The 22117-nt window shown below is 40.9% G+C and overlaps 1 protein-coding gene across 2 annotated transcripts in view; it reads right to left on the bottom strand.

Moving 5' to 3' along the window:
- Positions 1 to 11016: 11016 nt before the first annotated feature.
- Positions 11017 to 22117, bottom strand: part of lrfn2b (leucine rich repeat and fibronectin type III domain containing 2b) — a 51571-nt gene continuing 40470 nt past the window's right edge. For both annotated transcript variants that reach the window (XM_034899908.1, XM_034899909.1), the window contains one exon: positions 11017 to 12696. In XM_034899908.1, coding sequence (XP_034755799.1) covers positions 11748 to 12696 — 949 coding nt within the window. In that variant the 3' untranslated portion in view covers positions 11017 to 11747. The remainder of the gene's footprint in view (positions 12697 to 22117) is intronic.

The following is a 22117-nucleotide window of genomic DNA, read 5'->3' as shown; positions in this document are numbered from 1 at the left end:
ATTAGGGGACCACTAAGGTCTATATAAAAGAGACTTTAGATACAGTATTAGGGGACCACTAAGGTCTATATAAAAGCAACCCAAAAGCACCATGTCATGGAACCTTAAAATCAGGAGAGACTTTGTTGCAGATATGCAAAAATTAATTTGTAAGCTACATATGACATATATGAAAAGTGTTTGGAGATAAGACTCCATCGTATGAAATGTATGTGTTTTAAAGTGGTAGGGAAACCCAGACATATTCTCCCGATGAGTCAAGACACTGGTGGTGGTGGTGGTGGTGGTGGGAGGTGGAGGAGCACGAAGACCGGATCGAAGGAGTCGTGGGGAGAAGAGCCAGGGAGCCGTGGGGAAGATGACCGGAGGTGGAGGGGGAGGAGGAGGAGGAGGAGGGTCGCACTCTTTCCTGAAACGACAACTGACAGCCGGAGAGGAGAGAACAGATTTAAAGCAGGGATGTCATGCAGCGATTGGCTCGTGAAAACATGGCCGACACTGATTGGTTTAACTGAAAAGTGAACGCCTCGAAACAGCTGATCAGTTTAGGAGGGATGTGATAAAGTCATTGAAGTCTCCCTGAAAGAATTTACGTCGAGCTATATTTGTACTATAACAATATCCTTTTCCAGCCAACTGTTCTGTCACAGTAATGTCTTTTTTTACGTGTCAGCACAACATTTAGAGTGTACTGTTTCAGTACACACACTGTTTGCAGTACAGTGTAAATGAAGCATGAGGGTTGCAGTGTTGTGTAGTAATTGTCTTTGATCACACTGGGGCAGTAGTGATCTATTGAATGAAGAATGACTCTGTACGTCCACTGAACAGTTGATGTTTAAATGTTCTCCAAACAAGAGGAAACACATTAACAGATGCACAGAGTGGGGAAAGAATACAACACAACAGCTTCATATGTCTGCTGCAGAACAGCTGTGGTGTCAGGTTACAGCCTGTTCATACATGCTCATTAATTACAATGGACAGAACCACGGCAAATCAGCTTTTTGGGAATATTGGATTATATGAGCTCAACAGTCGACTAGTGTGGACTGGGAAACAGGACACAAACAGAGGTGTGGATTAATACAACCTTTATGCCTTTATTTCACATCTACTGCAGTCAGATTCACTGTGTTCACTCAGAAGGAATCACTGCACATGGCTAAGTACTTTAATGACATTTTGAACATGTTAAGAGGCTAAAAACATGTTCATAACTTGCCCTGTTGAAGCCTGCTGAGTGCTAACTCTAGCATGAGGATAACACAGTGTAGAGAGCACCGATTGGTTTCGTTTTTTTTGCTACTGACAGCACTCCAAATTTACAAAGAACAGAGCTATGTGTTGGAATCGACCGGAATTCTCCTTTAAATATGGGCCATAATCGTAGTGATGGGCAAATGAAGCTTTGTGAACCAGTGTCTTTATTTTTGTTGAGCCCACTAGATGGCGACCCTTAGTCTTAAGAGAAGGGCCTAATTATTGCCATTCAGTGTTTTTTAGCCCTTTGTCGAACAGAGAGCGTCATCTAGTGGCTCAGAAAATACAGACACTGGTTCACAAAGCTTCATTTGGTCATCACTAGTAATCTTCACAGAATCAATCATCTCACTAATTGAACCCAACACACTGCTATTATTGGAACATGCCCCTTTCAATTAAAGAAACAATCCCACATCACGACTGGGGGGTCTGTTGGTTTTCTAGGACTCTGCAACACTTACTTATAAATGATTTGCCATGTAGAAATAGTAGTGAAAGTAGAAAGCAGCTATGTTGGACTGCTATTATTTTGAACACAACTGTAAATGCTACTCAGGAACAGGAACTGTTTGCCACATACCCCCCTCTTTTTATTAATTGTTCTTTTTTTCTTCTTCTGCACTACTTATATTTCATATTTTTATGTGTATGTAGTACGTGTTGACACAGTAAAGGGTTAATCTTGCTTCATACCTTTGCACAGTTACACACACTTGTGCATAATGACAACAAAGGCATTCTATTCTTTTCTATTCTATTCTATTCTATTCTATTCTTCTGTGACACATGCAATGATCATGTCACGCAAATTAATGAGCGCACTGGCACTCCTCTGGGTTGAATTCAGGCGCTGCGTGCTGAGTCACAGCTCTCTACACACAGGACATTATTGTCCACAGCTCTCAGTGCTTGATTTAATTGTTCTCCCTCCTTTACACTGAAGCAAAACATGGCTTTTAATATTTCCCATTTCACCGTGACTGGTCAGATTGCACTGACTAATCAGCTCTATTCAAAGATTCCTTTGTTTAGAACTGCAGCTTCTCATCACAACTAAGCTTTTGATTGAATTTGTGTTTGGTGTGTGGTCAGCGCTGCATTTGGGCTGGGACCACGTCCCTTTTATCCTTTGGTAATTACACTCTTCTATTCCGACCAATTGAATTAAATGTCAGAATGAGCTGGCTCAACAAGCACTTTGGCACGCTTTGAAATATAATGTGAGCACCGCGGATCAGTGTTTAATTCTCCCGCCAATTAATTTAGTGTGTGGTGGCCTTTCTTTGCTCACTGATGCCAGAGATCATCACTGTGTGTGAAAGGTTTTCTTGTGGATACTGATCTGGGAGCAGTGTCTATTTAAAAGGATTAAAAAGTGAGATTTACCTTTTAAAGCAAGCAGTCACCACCAAAATTCAGATATATAAAAACAATGTCTTCCTCTACTGTTGACAGGAATCCCTGGGCTGCCTTGGAGGCGGAGGTCTGGGAGAACCTGTCCTTGTAGGATGCAACGTTAGCTGGAGACGGTCTTCACCAAAAAAACATTGCTGTTGGTTTCCTGTCTCCTCCCAAAAGTCAACATCAGTTTCTGTTAACCATGACCCACATCTTTACGTGCTGTGTGACATCAAGATGTCATTTTTGTGCCTAAATGAAACCTTGACCACAGAGTTGGCAGATTCAGAAATAGTCATGTGTATAATTTTTTGCACTAGTCCTTTGTAATGCTCATACACATACACAGACCAGTTAATACACATATTATACTGCTTATGCATGCACGTGCTGTATGCACACATGCACACTCGTATACATACCCACACAGAAAGACACATAAATTCTCTGTGTACAGTATACAGCACAACTGTACAACAAACACTGTTGACTCTCTATTATCATCACATTTGTGCATCATTTTTCATTTGGGTGATTTTCAAAGTGCAATTTAATTCTTTAATAATTAATGTGTAATTTATTGTATAATACTGTTAATACTGCTATATTTTGTACATTTATGCATCTCTGTACACTTACCTATCTTGCTCTTATCTTTGCTGTTGCAAACCGCAATTTCCCCACTGTGGGACAAATAAATCCCACTTATCTTATCTTATCTTATCTTATCTTATCTTATATTTATGCCTACATCACACATGAAACATTTGGTTGATTTAGAGCAGTGATTTCTCAGCTGGACAGCCATCATTGCAGTGAACCCTGACCAGAATAAAATCCCTACAATAAGAAGCAACAGTCGAAAGACTAAATTGATTGTTTCCAAGTTAATTGTTGAGATGTGGGAATAGGTTGACATCAAAAAAAATAAAAAAATATTGGCCTGTTAAGGAAGCACAGATTATCAGAGAAAACAAACTTTCAAAATAGATGGACAACATTAGAAGTTCAGACCAACTTCCTGTTTGTTGCATTAGGCCGTTACTAGTGACATTTCAGTTGAGCTCATCTGCAGTCTGACCTCAAACTAAGTGATAAACTGTCACTTTCAATGGGTGTTCCAAGCTATTGTTATTATTGCTGTTGTTCTTATTTTGAAAGGGCATTTTGGGAAATATGTAGAGTCCACAGACTTGAGCAGACAGGGAAGGGTTGAGCCATGCTCTACCCCCAGCCTGTCGCCATCTTGCCATCAAGAGCCTTCCTTTTTGACTCAGTGAATACTTTACTCTATGTGACAGTATTAGGGGCTGGAATGCAAGGTTCAAAATCAACTCTTTGTCTACATGTCAAATGATTAGTGAGTGTTTTTTGCCTGGTGAGTCAACCAAATCTATCAGCCACATGCATATTTTACCAGGTAACTGGTGCTTCTGTTGATCCCTGCTGGTGTGTACTGCACGTGTGTTGAAGGGGAGTGCAAGGACAGGTAGGTAGACAGGTAGAGTGTGGGGGGTTGGTCTGAGTCTAAAACATCCAAGGCTGATTTTTTACCCCAGTCCAGCCCTGGTCACAGTTTACCCTTTACCAACATTAGTTCCATGACAAGTAACCGTCTAATGACAACTCATTTCTAACACGTTTACATTCTTAATCCTTGAGTTGTCTTCCTGTCGACCATGCAACTTCTAGTTTTTCTGGGTCAAGATGTAAAATTAAAACATTTTTGGTTTTTCCAGGTGTTTTTGTTACTAAACCCAAAGTTCTTTGTCGCTTTTTCTGATGTTTTGGTCCATTAATTTCTACGCTTTTTGGGATTTTTTTTTCTTTTTTTTCTGACATTTGTCACTTTTCTCAATGTTCTGTTATAAAAAATGAATTCTTCAAACGCCATCAAATTAAATAGACACCCAAATTAAATACAGGTAGTGAACTGATGATTTATATTACGCGTGAAGAACGCTGTACGGAACCATCCACGTTATTTTTTGGGACAATCTGTTTGAAAAAAACAAATGTCTGATCTAGAAACTTTTTGAAAGTGGGTCAGATTTGACCCGAGGACAACAGGAGGGTTAATAATATTAAATAACTCACAACCATTTCCTAATCAATGCAAGTGGTCATTTTTAAATGCATGGTACACCTTCCAAGGGCTCGCTGGTTTCAGTTCAGTTTAGCATTTTATCAAAATCCATCTTAAATCTTTTTCAGCATAGCTAATGCTTAATAATGAAAAACACGTCTCCAGTGGTTTTCATTAGACCTGCTTCATTATGCAGTTCTAATAGTCTCAAAATGGGGCTGTGATTTGTGAAGCCCTTTCTTAGCAAAGCTTTTGGCTGATCACTTACTCCTTTCCTTGTCCTTTTATTGTTTCTTTTTACTTTTAATGCTTTTCTTCTTCCTAGCACTTATCCACATTTCATAAGTAGCACTGTGAGATTTGTTATAAATAAAGTGCATTACAAGAAAAGGAATAAAAGGTGAAAAATATACAGTATATAAATAGATTTAGAGACAAATGCACACTAAGATGAATCAAAATGAACAAAATATTGTGATGTTCTGCTGTTTATGTGGGGAAAGAAAGCCCTCCAGTAACGTAATGTAAGGTTTATGTTGCGTTAGCAGTCTTGATACAGTTTGATGATACATAGTGAAACAAACGGTCACGTGTTTTTCTCTCTGGACTTAAGTTGGCATGAAAAAACCTGAAATGTCACGAGTGATAAATGCATATGGGTGTTTTGGAAAACGAACCTCTGCCATTTGAAGTGAGTGTACCATGAACATTTCATTTAAAACCCAAAATCTAAACGATTCTGCAAAAGACTGCATAAAGGTAAAATAAGGCTGCATGATTTGGGGGGGGTGGGGGGGGAGGGAGGGGTAAGCAGAGCACAGTTATTGGCCTTAAACACTCTAAACCGCTGGAGTAGTCCTTGAATTCTCATTTGGTTAGTACATGACCTTTTGTCCAGCGCAATGCAAATGATCTTCTGTTCATTATGAGCCTTGTTAAGAGTATATCTCATTAAAATGTCCACTGGCTGGATATTTATGCTTCCCAGAGGAAGACCACTTAACATTTGGTGTCTCCTGATCTATAGTGCTCTCTTGAGGTGAAACCCTACAATTTAGCTCCTCTATTGGCAGACTAAAAGCAGTGAAACCATCTTGTTTGTTTTGCCCTCCAATTTATTGTTGCTTTGACCATTTCTCAAGGGTTTTAAGGTGGATTCTGGCATGAAAGAAGCCATAACCCTCTGACCAATCTCACTCTAAGCATACATTCCCACCATAAGCTGAGTTTGACATTCAAAGCTGAGACCTATCCGACCACTTGGGGAAGACAGCACGAGCACATATGGACAAAACAGACATGTTAAATGAGCATATGTGTTCATTTTAAAGCAGATTTTCAATGAAATTGTAACAATTTATGTAACAATTCACCCTTATGAAATCCAACCGTGGCAGGTCCCCCTCCATGTATGATTGCCCCCTCCCAACTCTGCACATGATTCCCATGGAGAATAATCTTTGGATCTTTTATTTGCCACAGTAAGACATGCTTGTTATGTTTTCGATATTAGTGAACCAAGATGTTAGCGAGGTGGTTAGCGAGACAGGAGAATCACACCAAGATGTAAGACACTGTTTTTTCTGTCAAAAGGAAGCAAGTTTCACCTTAGGGTGCTGCAGTGAGTGTGTTTATCCCTTTAACACCAACGTTTTTTTTTTAATTTCCGTTGTGATCATCTTACTCCACACTGTCTAAAAATATCCATAATTGCTTTGACTGTGTCAATATATACCATGAACTGGATGACTGCGAATCTTCACACACTCCAATCAAGCAGCTTCCACTTTTATAATACATCATAGAAATCTTGCACTTTAAGAACTGCATTATCAGGCAATGATGATGTACAGTATCTTCTATGCAGATGTTGTTGAATCCTTCCAATAATTTACACATAATGTTCACAGTGATGGAATAATTTAAGCAATTTCAGGTTGATTTCCATACTTTTGTGAAATTGACTAAAACAAATGGCTGACTGAAATATTGGAAAAACACTTTCAATGTAATACCCAACGGCATGCTTTGAAAATGTAAATTATTTAAAGTAAATGGGTAAAAATAAGAGGTAATCTTTATTATTATTTATTTATTATTTTTGAAATGGGTTGGGCCAGTGCATATTAGAAGCCGGAACGAAACAAACATGCACGTGTGACAAAGTAATCCCGAATCAAGTCCACTTAAAGGCTTTATAAAGGTGTTCAACTGCATCTCACTGTCTCAATCAGTGAATGCCGAAGAAGTCCCGGAAGATAAGAACTTTTGTGTAGAAATAATTATCTTGTGCACAAAAAGCTCAGTAATATAGTTTATCTGACGTCACTCAATCAGGAGGAAATGGTGCATTTGTTGGGGACTATTTTAAGCGGTGGATTAATCCTCATTTGGTGCTCTAATAAGCATTTGGGGCAGCAGGAGGGTGAATGTAGGCTTGAGATAAAGTCTTGTGTGTGTGTGTGTGTGTTTATGATAATGAGGGAACCCAGTGTCAACCAGTGCCAGAGGTGGAACGTAACAAAACACATTTACTCTCTTACTGTATGAAGTAGTTTTGTTGTGTATTTTGTACTTTTTAAGTAGTTTGAGTGAAGTGTTTTTTAGTGGACTACAACAACTACTCAAAGCGTTTTAACACAGTACAGGAATCATTCACACTTCACACACATGTTTATACCCCGATGCGCAGCATCGTGGGTAACTCGGGGTTCAGTGTCTTGCCCAAGGACACTTCAACATGGGACTACAGGGGACTCCAGGGATTGAGCTCCCAACCTTCCAATTGTCAGGCATCCGCTGTGATCCAGCCTCCCCATTGCTTGCTTGCGCGCGTGCAACACACACACACACACACACACACACACACACACACACACACACACACACACACACACACACACACACACACACACATCACTATAATCTATCGTAACTAATGTGTATGTAATCAAGTGGTAGTGATACAGAACTGAATGTAATTTGGGTCAATGTTGTGTAGTGTTAGTTAATTAGTTAGTTAGTATGAGCAAGCCTATAATTAGAGTTATGTAACGCGTTCAACGGGACAGTTAGGTCCTGGAGCTGTGGTGACAGCAGCTGTGCAGAGGGGGCCCAATTTGATTTTTTTGTCATGGGCCCAAAATTCCTGGTGGCACCCCTGCTTGAGTCCCAGTGACTGGCAGAGTTAGTGCAATCCTGAGAGCTCCAATAGATCCTCATCATGCACAACATCATGTTGTACATGACAACATGATTGCCCGCCCCCAGTCTGGACCATTCCATTTGGGAGACAAAACATAGGCAGCCATTTATGCTTTCCTCTGTGTGTGCTCACCAAAAAATAAAAAAACACACATGCCTATTAACTCGATAATAAAACCGTAAAGAAGGCTATCTTTCAACTCAAGATAAGATTGGAATTGAAAAGTTTGACTGACATCTTCGTGGGTGCTCAGTGTTAGCGGAGCACCCACGGTATCGGCACCTACGCCCAGCAACCCGTTCGACCTAGAAGTGTCCGTCCCTTTCCCCTTCTCACACAGCTTCTCTGTCCACGGTTCCTTCTCAGCAAGCAGGGGCACCGATTTGATGATAGATAATACGGTAAAAAGCCATTTTGAGTGCTCATGCCGCCCCCCAATCCACTTTCATCACCCTTTTCGTTTTGCACTTCTTCCATGTAGGTCTCACATTTATGATCACTTTAGTTTTAAATGTACAGCTTAATTTTTATTGCAGAGGTTTTTGGTCCCCATACAACCCAACCGCTGTGGTTATAGAGGGAATGATGTGACATCACAAGGCTGTCTCATGTGAAATGTTTAGTTTTATCTTTGTAGCAAAAACAACACATTTGAACACATAAACATCTTTTACAGCTCCAGGTAAGACAATGTGCACAGTCGCACTGTAACGGTGGAGCTGTTGCTCCTTCCCTCGCTCCTGCTGTAAAGTTCAACTGTCGCACATAATCCCACTGAAGTATGGTACAAAAAAAAATCAAATATACATATATTTATATATATATAAACACTGTACACACGCAGTCATATCAGGAATATCACGCAAAAAGTATTCACAGAACGTGGGAAATGACAGCATCGGTGTATACACTGGACTCAACTGCCTCATGGGTCAGTTCAGCAGAAACATGCAACACCAGACAATAAAAGCCGACAACTTCATGTTGTTCAATAATAACTTTCTGGAAAATGAACTTTCATTAGGTTCATTCTTAGTTATACTTATTAAACCTTTATTAAACTCTAATGCCCTGCAGACGGTTTAATAGGAATTCTATGAACATTGAGCTGTGCATGAGGAGAACAAAGAGGGATTTGGTTTTCAAAAAGACTTCTGGGACTTCTTCAAAGTACCTTACAACCTTGGTAGACAAAAATGAGACTCAGTGACTGGACTTGTTAAAGAGACTGATCATTACACTTTAAACCCCCACCCCGCACATTGATATAGTATGTAATAGGGAAAGTCTGGTCTGGAGGAAACATAGAGCCTATTGACACTTGGTACTATTTTTACAATAATCTACAAGGACACTAACCTGGTCCTACCAGACTCTGGTCCATTAGCCCTGTCCTACCAGACTCTGGTCCATTAGCCTTGTCCTACCAGACTCTTGTCCATTAGCCCTGTCCTACCAGACTCTGGTCCATTAGCCCGGTCCTACCAGATTCTGGTCCATCAGCCTTGTCCTACCAGACTCTGGTCCATTAGCCCTGTCCTACCAGACTCTGGTCCATTAGCCCGGTCCTACCAGACTCTGGTCCATCAGCCTGGTCCTACCAGACTCTGGTCCATTAGCTTGGTCCTACCAGACTCTGGTCCATCAGCCTGGTCCTACCAGACTCTGGTCCATCAGCCTGGTCCTACCAGACTCTGGTCCATCAGCCTGGTCCTACCAGACTCTGGTCCATCAGCCTGGTCCTACCAGACTCTGGTCCTACCAGACTCTGGTGCATTTCATTAGTCCAGAGAGTCTGGCCACTCGCCGTTGATAGTGTTACTCTCCTTGAACACGGGCCCTCTGTTGAAGTTGAATCTATTGGATCGGCCACAACCAAGCGCTAACGTTTGGTTGTGACGTCAGCTTAGCATCGCTAGCATTTGCGTTAGCCAACTGTTTCACCACTAACGGAGCGAGCTGAACAATCTAACTTTCCCCGAGCCCTGCGGGGAGGAGGGCCACAACACCATAGCCCCCAACACAAATCATCAAAGATTGTCCTAACTTAGGCTTTAACTTCTGGATATTCAGCAGCGAGGCCACAACGGACCCAATGGCTTCTCTAGCATCTTTCTTCTCCGCCATTACGGAACTACAACTCTTGCACACAACCTCAATGACATCGTTCTCAGCCTCTCCCTCTGTTCGCTGATTGGACCAGTTAAAATTACCGGAGAAAACCCAAGAATATACCACAAACCCAGACGTAGTACTGAAGGGAAATGAAAAGTGAGTGGAAGTACGTAGGAGGGCGGAGCCAGGCTACAAGGATTTTTATTGTATTGTGGTGACACAGATTTCATGTCCTGCTTAATGGTGATAGGTTACGATGATGGACTGCTACCTCACAAACCGAGGACCTATTTTGGTCCAGAATGGGTATGATGTTGTTGGTGGGACAGAGAGTGATGAGGGAAACTGCAGAAAGGACCGACCCAAGTTAACTTAAATAGCCCATGATAGGCTATAAATAAATATAGTTATTACTCAGTTTGTTTTCTTTTTAATCATAGTTTTCTTTCAACCTGATAGCAAATGTCCTGTGGTCCAGTAGTCTTAGGGGTTGGAAACTGTTCTAATAATGTAGAAAAACTATTGATCTGATGGTCTGGCTGCTCGCTGCTTCCCTATAGTGATGTGGTTGTGTTTCCAGATTTTAACAATGACTTTGGTGAGTCCAGTGTTGTTTTTACTCCTAGAATTGATGTCTAAAACCACAAAATAACATAATATCTAATAATTAATGACTTAAGTTATAAAGCACTAGGATTATCCTCATGACACACAGTATACATACAGATTTTATTATAGCATCCAATTTTGCCCTGAATGTGTGGGTAAATTCAGTAAATGAGGAGACGTAACAAAACAGGGAGAGCATCTTTAAAAAATAACTTTTAAATTATTGACAATAAAACCCATTTAAAACATTAATTATGCTATTGGACCAAATGTACACTATCTAAACAGGTCTAGTTGTTTTGAAAAATCCTATGCATTCCGCCACTTTCCACTTTAATAATTTGGCATTTTTTGAAACAATTAACTGAGTTTTTGCATACATTGTAGCCAAAGTTTAGGAGACGATGAGTTTATAATCAGTCACATAACATGTGATATAATAAGCAAACAGAATTATTGAGTGAACCCTCAGATATATACTCTGTATAGAAAGTAGATGTATTCACATACAGCTCAATAAATCTTTTCTCTTAAGTCTTCATGAATCAAAGCATCACATCTATGAATATATATACGTCACCATTCAGTCAGAGAGCTTGAATTTACAGTAGAAGAATTATAGTGTAACCACTGGTCCTGCCTTGCTCTTGTGTTAAGGCAGAGACCAGCAATGGATCATTTGTGTTTGACCAGCAAAATAAAAAATATAAAAACTTTAATTTCATGACATACTTTAAATGTATAGAGTATAATAGCAGTCCATGGTGATCCCATATTCATATAACAGACGACACTGTTCTGTCATTTCCCTTCGGCTCTCAATGGCCGACCAGCCATTTGAATCTATCTCTGTACAAAGTGGGAGGCAAAACAATCCAAAGGTCTTATTCCAATTTTATAAGCTATGCGTGTGGAAGCCCCTCTTGTTCTGTCCCACTTGAGTCTGAGTGATAGAGTGGAAAGGATGAATATGAGTGTGCGTCATGCAGGACAAAGGCTCTGTCTTGGCATGGCTGTTGGCCGTCCCTTTGGGGCGGTGGTTGACAGTGTGACAGCCCTTCATCTTTCCTAGACAGTACTCTCCATCACCCAGTCAGCGTTGTCTTTCCCCCCCCCGGTCCCTCCCGTGTCCCCCTCCTCCTCACACTGCAGCAGCATGCCATTAACAGACATGCTCCTCTTAGTCCAGATACTGCTGATCCTGCGTGGTTTGTTGCACACCTGAGCGGCCGTGGTGGCTGTTATGTCTCCCATGTCGAAGGACTGGCTCCTTTTTGGCTTGGAGTCCACAGGTAGCATGAGGAGCCGGCTGAGGCTAGAGTCCAGCGTCCGGCCCAGCAGCGGCTCCCTGTCTGTGTCGGGTTTCACTGCTGTTACGGCAGCACTACTAGAGGCTCCTGGGTCGCGTCCCTGTACCGCCCGCAACTCCAGGGAGGTAAAGGCCCCGAGCAGGTGGTCCAGGTTGGTCCGGGGCTTGGAGGGAGCTGATCTCAAAATGTTGGCAAGTGTGCTGTTGGGGCTATACGAGCCCCCCGCCATGGAGCCTGAGGATGAGGAAGAGGAAGTGAGGCTGCTCTGAAGGGAGCCACACTTGAACTGCACCACCTCGTCCTGCAGAGTCACTTTGGCCTTAACGTTTGGCTCAGGCTGAAGCCGACACTGGAGCATATGACCCCCATTGGTCTGAGAGTGTGTGTCACTGACATTGGTCAGTTTTCCCACTGGGGGTTCAGTGTCTGCAGCTTTGTAGCGCAGCATAAGGATGACGATGAACACGAGCAGGGTGGCTACAATGATGCCCCCCACCACCAGGATCATGGTGCCCCCCAGCAGCTGGCTGGGTAGAGACTGGCACTGCTGGTAGTCGTCCTGGGTGAAGAAATTGGTGCAGCCCACAACGTTGGTTGCCGTGAGCGTGGTGGCGGTGTCATCCCAGGCGGCCAGCACACACAAATCATAGCGGGTCCCCGACACCAGATTGGTCACCAAGAAAGCTTTGCTTGAGGCGGGGATCATCCTTAACAAAGACAGGAAAAACAATCAAGACCTGCAGGTTAATTACTCATATTACGATAAAGAAGCTTGTCTCTTCGAATAACATGGTCTAATATCTTTCCTAAAAGACAGAGACAACCTAGAGGGGAGATACAGTAAATGCTATAAATGATTGAGCCATCAGCATCCCAACAGGGTACACATTTAATTTCAGCACATGGAGACTTAACTAACTGCTGCTGGAGGTATTGGGAGCTCTATGCATTTGTTCATTAAAGAAGACGCCAGGATTCCCATTGACATTCCCTGGAGTTTCTCTCCACTGCTGTGTCTCTGCAGTCGCTGCTTTAACGGACAGCCAACTTTAATTGGCTTTATCTGTCAGTGCCATCTGTCTTTCTGCAGTGAACAGAGGGGTCATTTGATATTGAATGTCTGGAGCAGTGATAAATAAATAAGTAGAAAACTCAGGAAAGGCAAGAAAGACGGGAGAGTGAAGGGCATTTCGTGTGCGCCTATCCAAGATAGATTTGGACCTATGGGAACTGTCAGCAGGGTTGTGGTAGAAAAACGTTAAAATGATTTATTCATCATGGGTGCAACAACTCAAGAGAAGCAATGGCTTTGAAATGCTCAGGCTCTGTGTATGCATAGTATACATCAAAACCAAGAATCAAATCATAAAGTACTGCAAGTTACAATACTTAATTAATGTATAGATTTAAAATGAAGTGAAATACAGTAATTACAAATGACTACATTGAATGCAAACAGGAATGTAGTAAATGTATATACATAATGATGTACATACAGTATATACACAAGGAAGTGTGTCAGGCTCTTGTGAGCTGCAATGCTGTATGCAAGTGTGTGTGTATGTGTGTGTCCTGAGTAAAAAATGTTCCTCCCTGCTTCAAAAAATACCATAGAGATGCTGAGGTGCCCCCGAGAAAGACAGCAAGCCTCAACAGGAAGATGGAGGTTGTACCGCTGCGGTTACAGGCACACCTGCTGTTTAAATGATATGATTCATTTGCAGACCCAGTTTCCCCTGCAGGGATTCACATGAGTCCTGGACCTGATCCTCTCACCTTTAGGCAGACTCTTGGTAAAACCGTGCAGTAGATCTGATATGTGAGTAGCATGCCACATAGCTAACCTGTAAGTTATCTCATACATGAGCATATACATATATCATACATCAATCTCTGTTAGGTTAGGGTTAGGTTGAGTAACTCATGCCAGCTTTCATCTCTCTGTGCCATCTTTGTCCATTTTCCAGCTTTAAATCTTAAAATCTACCTTGATTCTTCCAATTCTTCCTGGTCCAATATGTAATATATTTACTATATTAATTAACAAATATAATAAAAATGTATACTGTATCAATCCCTAGGGGGAAATTTACAATTATTCACTCTGTTGTTAGTACACACAATATATAGTAAAAAGAACACAGTATGTCATCAGATATTAAGGGAATACGCAGAGCTGAAATACTAATAACTCTGACAACAATGCTAAAGCCAGGATTTTCTCCTTTATTACGCAAAAACAACGTGCTGCCGCCATTCTGGTCTGGGGAGGAGGGGCCAGGAGAGACAACTCTCACCATTTTAACCACTAGCTGTCAGTATTACATATTGTACCTTTAATTATTATCATGTGAAGATTGTTTCATATAAGCTTATAAAAGGGCTCATTATTTCTATGTCAGTTTCTATCATTTGTTATTTAAACCAGGGCGGGGTATGGCTCCCCTTGGACGCCCTGGGGCATAAAAAGCTGTGGACCCCCATTGACAGGTTAGAAAACACTCCCATGGGTAATTTTAAGGACAACGAGAACCAACGTATTCTGTCTTTTATTTCAAATGTGTGAAGGTGTAGCATGCAGAAATGGTTCCTATGAAATTCTTAATGTGAAGTATGAGCAGCTGGTTTGGACACTACATCTGTTTGCTATTTGTTAAGGGCCAAATTATCTCACATATTTCACCAAGAGGACATTTATTTACCATGCAGGGATGCAAGGATATTATGAGTCCAACCTCAGTATTTGCCTTATGCTAACTAGTCACACAGCTCAAACTAAAGAAACAGTTTTTCAATGAAAAGCTCTACTTCTCCATCAACTTGAGCTACAGTTCATTACACTATTATAATTGGCTGCCTGGGATTGAGAGTGAAATTCTTTAGCCTAGTGATGCTTACGCTGTGCACTGCTCGCTTTCTGGGTCTAATTGATTTCAGGTTGTCTGCATAGACTGGCTAATTCATTTTAATTCATAGGAATAAAGCCAGAGTCCGGAGAAACCTATGCCCATGCTTATCACATGGAGATAAAAGTTTCTTCCTGCCCCTTCAGGCTGCGAAAGGCAATTTGTCGAGTGGCCTGCTTAGCTCCAGATGATAGTGTGAGCCCGTAGCATTAATCAGAGTGGAAGCAAGGGAGAGGGAGAGGAGACATAGGAGGCTTAGGCTTCTTTAAGCTTTGCAAGAGATTTGTCAGTTTCAGTTTTAATATTCTACGTATTTTCACAGTTCAAAGAAAGAGCTGACAACACAAATAAATCATTAGTTCAGGCTGCATCTTTCCTGTCCACAACCATTAAACTACTTCATGTTCTGGATTACTTTTTCCAGCTGCAAACATTTGCTAAAACATTATTTATTATCACTGATGACTTCTTGAGGCTTTTTTTTCTCTCTGGACAAATACAGACAAGGCGTCTCATGTCTAAAAGCGTAGTATCCCTAATAAAAGTGTTTGGATTAATAAAACTGCAAGCAATGTTCCCTTTCTAAATGACAGATTACCCACAGGTGTGCGTACGTGAATGGGCCTCTTATCCCGCTCTGAACACACCCATTTTGAACCATAAATAGTCAATGCAAAGCGCCTTGTGAATGCTGATAAGGACGTTAATGACCCTGACTCAGTGACGCCGAATCATGACAACTGGCGGAGAACAAGCAAAAAAACTCTCAGACGCTAAAGAATTGCTGCAAATCAAATTATAATTCTGGCCTGTACACATTGTAGGTAAACCTGACTACAGGCATTAGGGCACTCAGGGCTTGGATATATCACAGCTTGGACATATACCGGACCTACAGGTATATGATAAGATTCAAGCTGAACTATATTATATCCTAACAAGTCTTGGTAATAAAGTTGAAGATTGTATTTATATAAAAAACACTTGGGTGCAAACAGCCGGTGGCCCCCAGAGTGGCAAGGACCTGTATCTGGACCGGGATGGGCCGAGGATCGGCACGGTTCCGGCGCATTGCCCTCTTTACTGGACCCAGTTCAGTCCATAGATCATCAGTTCACCTCCTCACCATCTGCGTCGCCAGTCCCCATTGTCTCCAAATGTGCGTACACATTGGTCAGGGGTTGGAGGACTGCACATTCTCCCGTTAAGTTTGTTTTTTATAAATCACAACCTTTGCCTGAGAAGTGGTCTCCTGCCCCATTGATCCAGCCTAAACATCTGGGTGCTGCCGAGAAATTTGATTATGCTTATATAAGCAATATCCCTAATGGCCTCTTTCTGGCTACTCCTCAGTTTTAGACTCTGAAGCTGTATTGTAGAGGATTAAATGGGCCATGACATTTTTCTGTGTATGTGTCTTTACCCTTGACTATCTCCTGGCTGCAGTAAAACATCCCCTCCATCTAACTGTAATGGATGAAGGCATTAGGAAGAGGACGTTGTGCTGAAAATGGCCTGTGGTTTGTGTTCGTCTCCGCTTGAGATAACGTTGATAACGCATAGCACTGCGGGGAGCCTTCATGTGTCTGTCAATTAAGACAATCGTGCTGGGATACGAGTGCACAACAGGCAACATGAAGGGAAATGTTTACCGGGTGTACCATTGAAAAATCCGCCAGCTTGAAATTTGAAACATACCAATGCCTGCAATAGCTAAAGCTGCAATGATTGATTTCTTTTAGCCAGTTGAGAGCAGCAGGAAGGCTCAACATTTAAGGCTGTACATACAGTCAATGTTTTCAGAATAATGGAAAAATTCGACATTTGCATGAAAAGCAAGAAGTAAGAAGACATTGAGTATGGATTGTTTGGACATTAGAAGTCATTTAGCTGAAGCTTCAATCCAAAGAGACTTCCAATTGCTTTATATGTCAGAGGTAACACACCTCTGGAGCACCTAGGGGTGAAGCGTCTTGCTCAGGGACACACTGGTTGATGTATCACAGTGGGAATTGAACCCAGATCTCCCACACCAAAGCCATGTATCATATCCACTGTGCCATCACCACCAACTGGCAACTACTGTTATTAAAGCTCAATATCTTGGATATATAATATATGTGTCCCGAACTCCTCTCTGACCCAACAGTTAATCTTTAAATAAGTTCTAGAAATGCCATCGTAGCAAAGGTGCTAGGATTAGAAAATGTTGTTGAAGCACTCTGATGGAAAAAGATAGCTGATAATTATAAGTGAGTTTACTGTTAATGTCAGAGTCCATCCAGTAATAGTTTGCTGCTAGTTTAAATCCACACATGATTTTCTCTACCGCTGACACCATTAAGACAGAAGAAATTCCTGTTTGTAACTCTATCCTGTGCATTTCTTGCTGCTTGCTCAACTACACACATGATTTGTCCTTGCTCCTGCGGGAAATATCAAGCTCCTGAAAGACGCCTGACATTTTAAAATGAGCTGGTATGGTCCAATTGCTGCCCGAGCGGTGATCAATACACTATAGTATGTTTTCCCAGTATAGAAGCCATGAGTTCAACAGGCATTTCAGCTCAGCTAATAGCTAGTAATTGTGGCCTTGGGGGCTGTACCAGAAGAGTAAAGGCATTAAATCCCATGGCATTTGACACTTTAGCCATTCTGTGGTTACGTATTGCTCGGCTTACTGCAATTTTACTGAAATATCACTGAAAGGCTGCAGCTGACCAGTAGCTTCCATTGTGACAGCCACATAAATAACCATCACCCTGTTCATGGCCTCTCAGCTACACATGATGGGCACGGACAATGACAATCACCTATTCATGAGCAGGAATTATGTGGAGCCCCTTAACTTCAGATGTGGAAATTAATGGGACACTCTGGATGTAACTTTTTAGATTTGTACTTCTAAGAGTAGTTTGAATTCAGCATACTCTTTACTAATTTTGGGAGAACAATCAATACCTGTACACATCTGTAGTGGTGTAACCATAGACTGTTAAAATATATGAATGAAAGTACACAGACAAAGTTGGTTGAAAACTGGCAGATGTTCCCTTAGGTTAGCACTTACCATTAGAACAAGCTAGTAATGGTTTCTATGACATGACATAAATCAAGAGAAAATATGGCAATTTACTCATCGACTATGCAATTTGACTTTATCTTGGTGTCACTGGTGTCGCCCCCTGCTGGGAATTAGATAGAACAAAGGTTTAAGGCACTTCTTGGCTTTTAGTAGTGATATCCAAATGAAGCTTTCTGAAGCATCCTCTTTATTTTCTGAGCCAAATAGAAGGTGCTCTCTATTTACAAAAGGGTTGAAGACACTGTATTACCAGTACTTTTCATCTAAATGGTTCAACAAATCCAGCTATTGGTCCGTGAAGCCTTACTTGGACATCACTACTTTTTAGGCCCAGAAGTTGCTGCTTTGGTGTAATTACTGTAGCTACTGTGGCTTTCTGTTGAGGAAGCTACACCACTTCAGAAATCTGTTGAAAAATGGATGAATCTACATTAAGATCCAAATCAGATGATGGTTTGGTTTTTAGCACTGAATTGGGCATGGTCGTTCATTTTGCGGGATCAACAGACGAATTTCTACTGGATTACAATTACATACAGGAAAAAATTTGATGTCCTCAACAGGCATTTCATCTATTAAATACTATTCATCTTTAAGTCAGATCATTATCTCCTAATTGTGGCAGTTTCTTCAAAAATTCCAAGTAACTGTAAAATTTGTAGCACCCTGATAACTGAACTACCCTCATACTGTGGACTGTGGGACTTGATTTGTTTGGTGTATAAAACTGGTTCTGGAAAACTTTCAGCGATAAGGCTACTGTGGGGAGTCATGTGATTGGCTGGACGGAGATGGCAGCTTAAGGCGTGGCCGCTAGCACAACTTTGCCAAATAATTGTTTTGTAAGGTTCCAACTCCAGTACTCTACCGCTGTATGCTAGTATAGTTTCTTAAGGTGGAATGGCAAACAAAGGCAGAGCACAACGCAGCGATCCTGAATCAGTACTGGAGACACAGAAGATCTACCTCGAACCACGTTTTTCTCAGACTCAGTCTTGGATTTAACAGGTGGGAGTCGACAGTGATAACAAGCTAACTGCTATCAACGCTCAATACTTTTTAAAAAACTTCTTTTTAGCCTGGCAATGGCACCCTATTAAAAGTCTGTTTTGATTAAGTTGTCTGGGCCTTCAGGCTTTCACATTCACCGATCCTACACAAAGGATCACGTAAAACCTTTAGTTCAAGTAACAATGTGCCAATCATGGAAACTGGAGCAGGGATAACATTGTCCTTCAGCTCTGGAGTTTGAAGGGAAACAACTGACAACTCTTGCCTCTTGTGCACAACATTGCAGCACAGCTGAAATGATTAAGTTGTCTGGATCTCTTGAATCCCAGAAGGTACTTCCAAACTTCCATTGTTCTTTAAACTTTGTCCGCTCATTAGACCTTGGGGGGTGTTGTGAAACTGTTACATTTCTCTCTGTGAAAACTTGGAACAAAGCCTCTCTCATCTATTTTAATTGGTATCAGAAATTGTTACACTGTTCTCCTTCCTGGAGATTAATCTGCGTCAACCAACTTTGAACCAATCCTCCTTTTCTTTGCTTCTTTCTCTCCTATCTCCTCTTACTTCATCAAATTGAATGGAGCGATTGTTAGAAAATATGTATTGTGTTGTCTTCCCTTAAAATGATAAATGTGAACAAGTGAAAATCAACACTTTTGTTGACGCTTTTTATCAATGTTTTTAACTTTTCAGTACGTTTTTACACCTTTTTTCCAACAATTTTGATGCTTTTTCACTTTTTCGACGTTTCCAACACTGTGTAACACTAACTTATTAACTTTAATTTTACAGTTATTTTTTGGAATTTATGGTCAAAAAACCTAATTTATAGGACATTATTCCTAAGGTTTGAGTTAGAAATGCAGAAATTAGGAATTATTGAGACTAAAATTAAAGGAATGGATGTTGATGATAATCACAGACTGGAATATGTCAACTTTTACTCAATACTATTTCAAAAACACTTTTTGTTTGTTTGTTTTTCAAATGCGATAAAATTGAATAAAACGCCCCAAAATGAATGAAAGTAGAGATGTGTACTTGGCAAAGAGCGTTGGATGGAATCAATCATGTTATTTTGGGGAATTAAAACGAACATTAATGTAGGACAACATGAGGACAACATGAGGACAACATGAGGACCACATGAGGACAACACGAGGACAACATGAGGACAACATGAGGACAACATGAGGACAACATGAGGACAACACGAGGATAACATGAGGACAACATGAGGACAACACGAGGATAACATGAGGACAACATGAGGACAACATGAGGACAACATGAGGACAACAGGAGGATAACATGAGGACAACATGAGGACAACACAAGGATAACATGAGGACAACATGAGGACAACATGAGGACAACATGAGGGATAAGAACTTTGAGAACTGAACCCTGCTTCCTGTAACATTGCTCTCTGAGCAGAAAGGTCAAGCCAGTAGATGATAGGGTATGAACCACAACACCATGATCAGATGGTTTAACCTTGTCATTCCCGCTCAAATCGCCTACTGATTTTGTCAATACCGCTAATTTTCTGCCAACTCGTCCCATGTCCTCTGTCCGTTGCTAGATAGTCAGCTTCACATGGTAAGCATGCTGTATTTACTAGTACTTTATTTAACAATGTAGTAGGAATGTACTATAGTTGTATCAAACGTATACAAGGTTCACATGAGATGTTACCAAAACAAGTTTTCGTGGGTTATCATTCAAACGGAAGGTAACACGAGCAGATCAGTGTGCCGACGCCAATCCCTGCACTGCAGAACCCGTTTATGCAAGAAAATGAAAAAAGATCATGGTTAAGGTTAAAAAAAGATTGTTTGCTATGTAACTTAGGTATTTGGCAATGGCTAAACTACGTCACAAATTATTTTTTAAATATTATCGGTAATTACTTTTGACTTTTGGTTTCACATGGGATGAGAAAGAGTTTCTTCTCCCTATATGGACTTTGTCACTCTTTATACTCTACTTGCCTGACTTCCTCCTTGAGGCAGCGTTGCATCTCCTGGCTTATGATTACGGGGGTTATATATGAATTTGAGGAGTGCCTGTTATGCTGCATGGCTTATGTGTTAGCTACATGATATTACTATTCTACTTAATTGCAATCTTTTAACATCAACATCAACATTATTATTGTCAATTATTGCTGCTCTGCAGGTGTCAAAAACAGTTCTAGTGCTTGGCTTGGCAATAGTGGATATTGTTGCTGTATTTTTGTTCTAATGTTGTGCTGTTGCCTGTTGCTGTGCAAGATTCTTTTGTCCAGAGAATGCACATTTTGTTGCTGTTTTTTTGCTATCTTTATGGCCATCACCTCATTGGATTTTTAAAACATCTCGTCAAAGGATTGCAGTTGAAAATGAACCAGCTGACTAATACTGGCACATTTACGGAAATATTGATTAATGTGTGTTGCCCTTATAAATGAATAAATTAATAAATAAAAACGCCCTTGGGATTTTACAACAGCTGCTAATTCTATAAATCATGTTAGGGTTAAGGTTAAATAGTGTCTATTATACCATGTTATCCTTTACACTTTGATATTTGAAATGTTGATTTTCAAATGAAACTATTTTATGCTGTAAAAAATTGCTGCATAGAATTAATTACATTATATTACTATTACTATTACATAAAAGACTGAACTAAATTATGCCTACGTTGTTATCTAGGTGAAACAAGAAAGAAAATATGCTTCATAATGAATATAAATACTGGAACAAGTGGTGGCCCGGAGGCGAGAGCTCTAAATACCTTCCACCGTTTTGAAAAGAGATTTAAATGGCATTAAGTAATTGGTTTTTTTTATGGCTGGTCTCACATTCGTTTTAGAGGCTGTGCCGGTGGAATACAAGCCTCATCTAATACAGTTTCATCCCCATCAAATGCTGCTGGATTGACAGAAACTCCTGCCTCCTGAGCTTAGAAATTGCCCTGGTTCTGGACTGCTGAGCACTATCGAGCCAAGTGCTCAATGGTATTTTAAGCCCCCAACTTCGCCTTCCAGGCAGCGCTGTGCCTGTTGACTTTGAGGCCCCTTACCATTGCCTAATCCTAGTGCATCCTAAGCAGCGCTGCCTGAAAGGCGACGCTGGGGGT

The sequence above is a fragment of the Etheostoma cragini genome, chromosome 18 (genome assembly GCF_013103735.1).
Source record: "Etheostoma cragini isolate CJK2018 chromosome 18, CSU_Ecrag_1.0, whole genome shotgun sequence".
NCBI classification, from domain to species: Eukaryota; Metazoa; Chordata; class Actinopteri; order Perciformes; family Percidae; genus Etheostoma; species Etheostoma cragini.
This window is presented reverse-complemented; position numbering and strand designations above follow the sequence as displayed.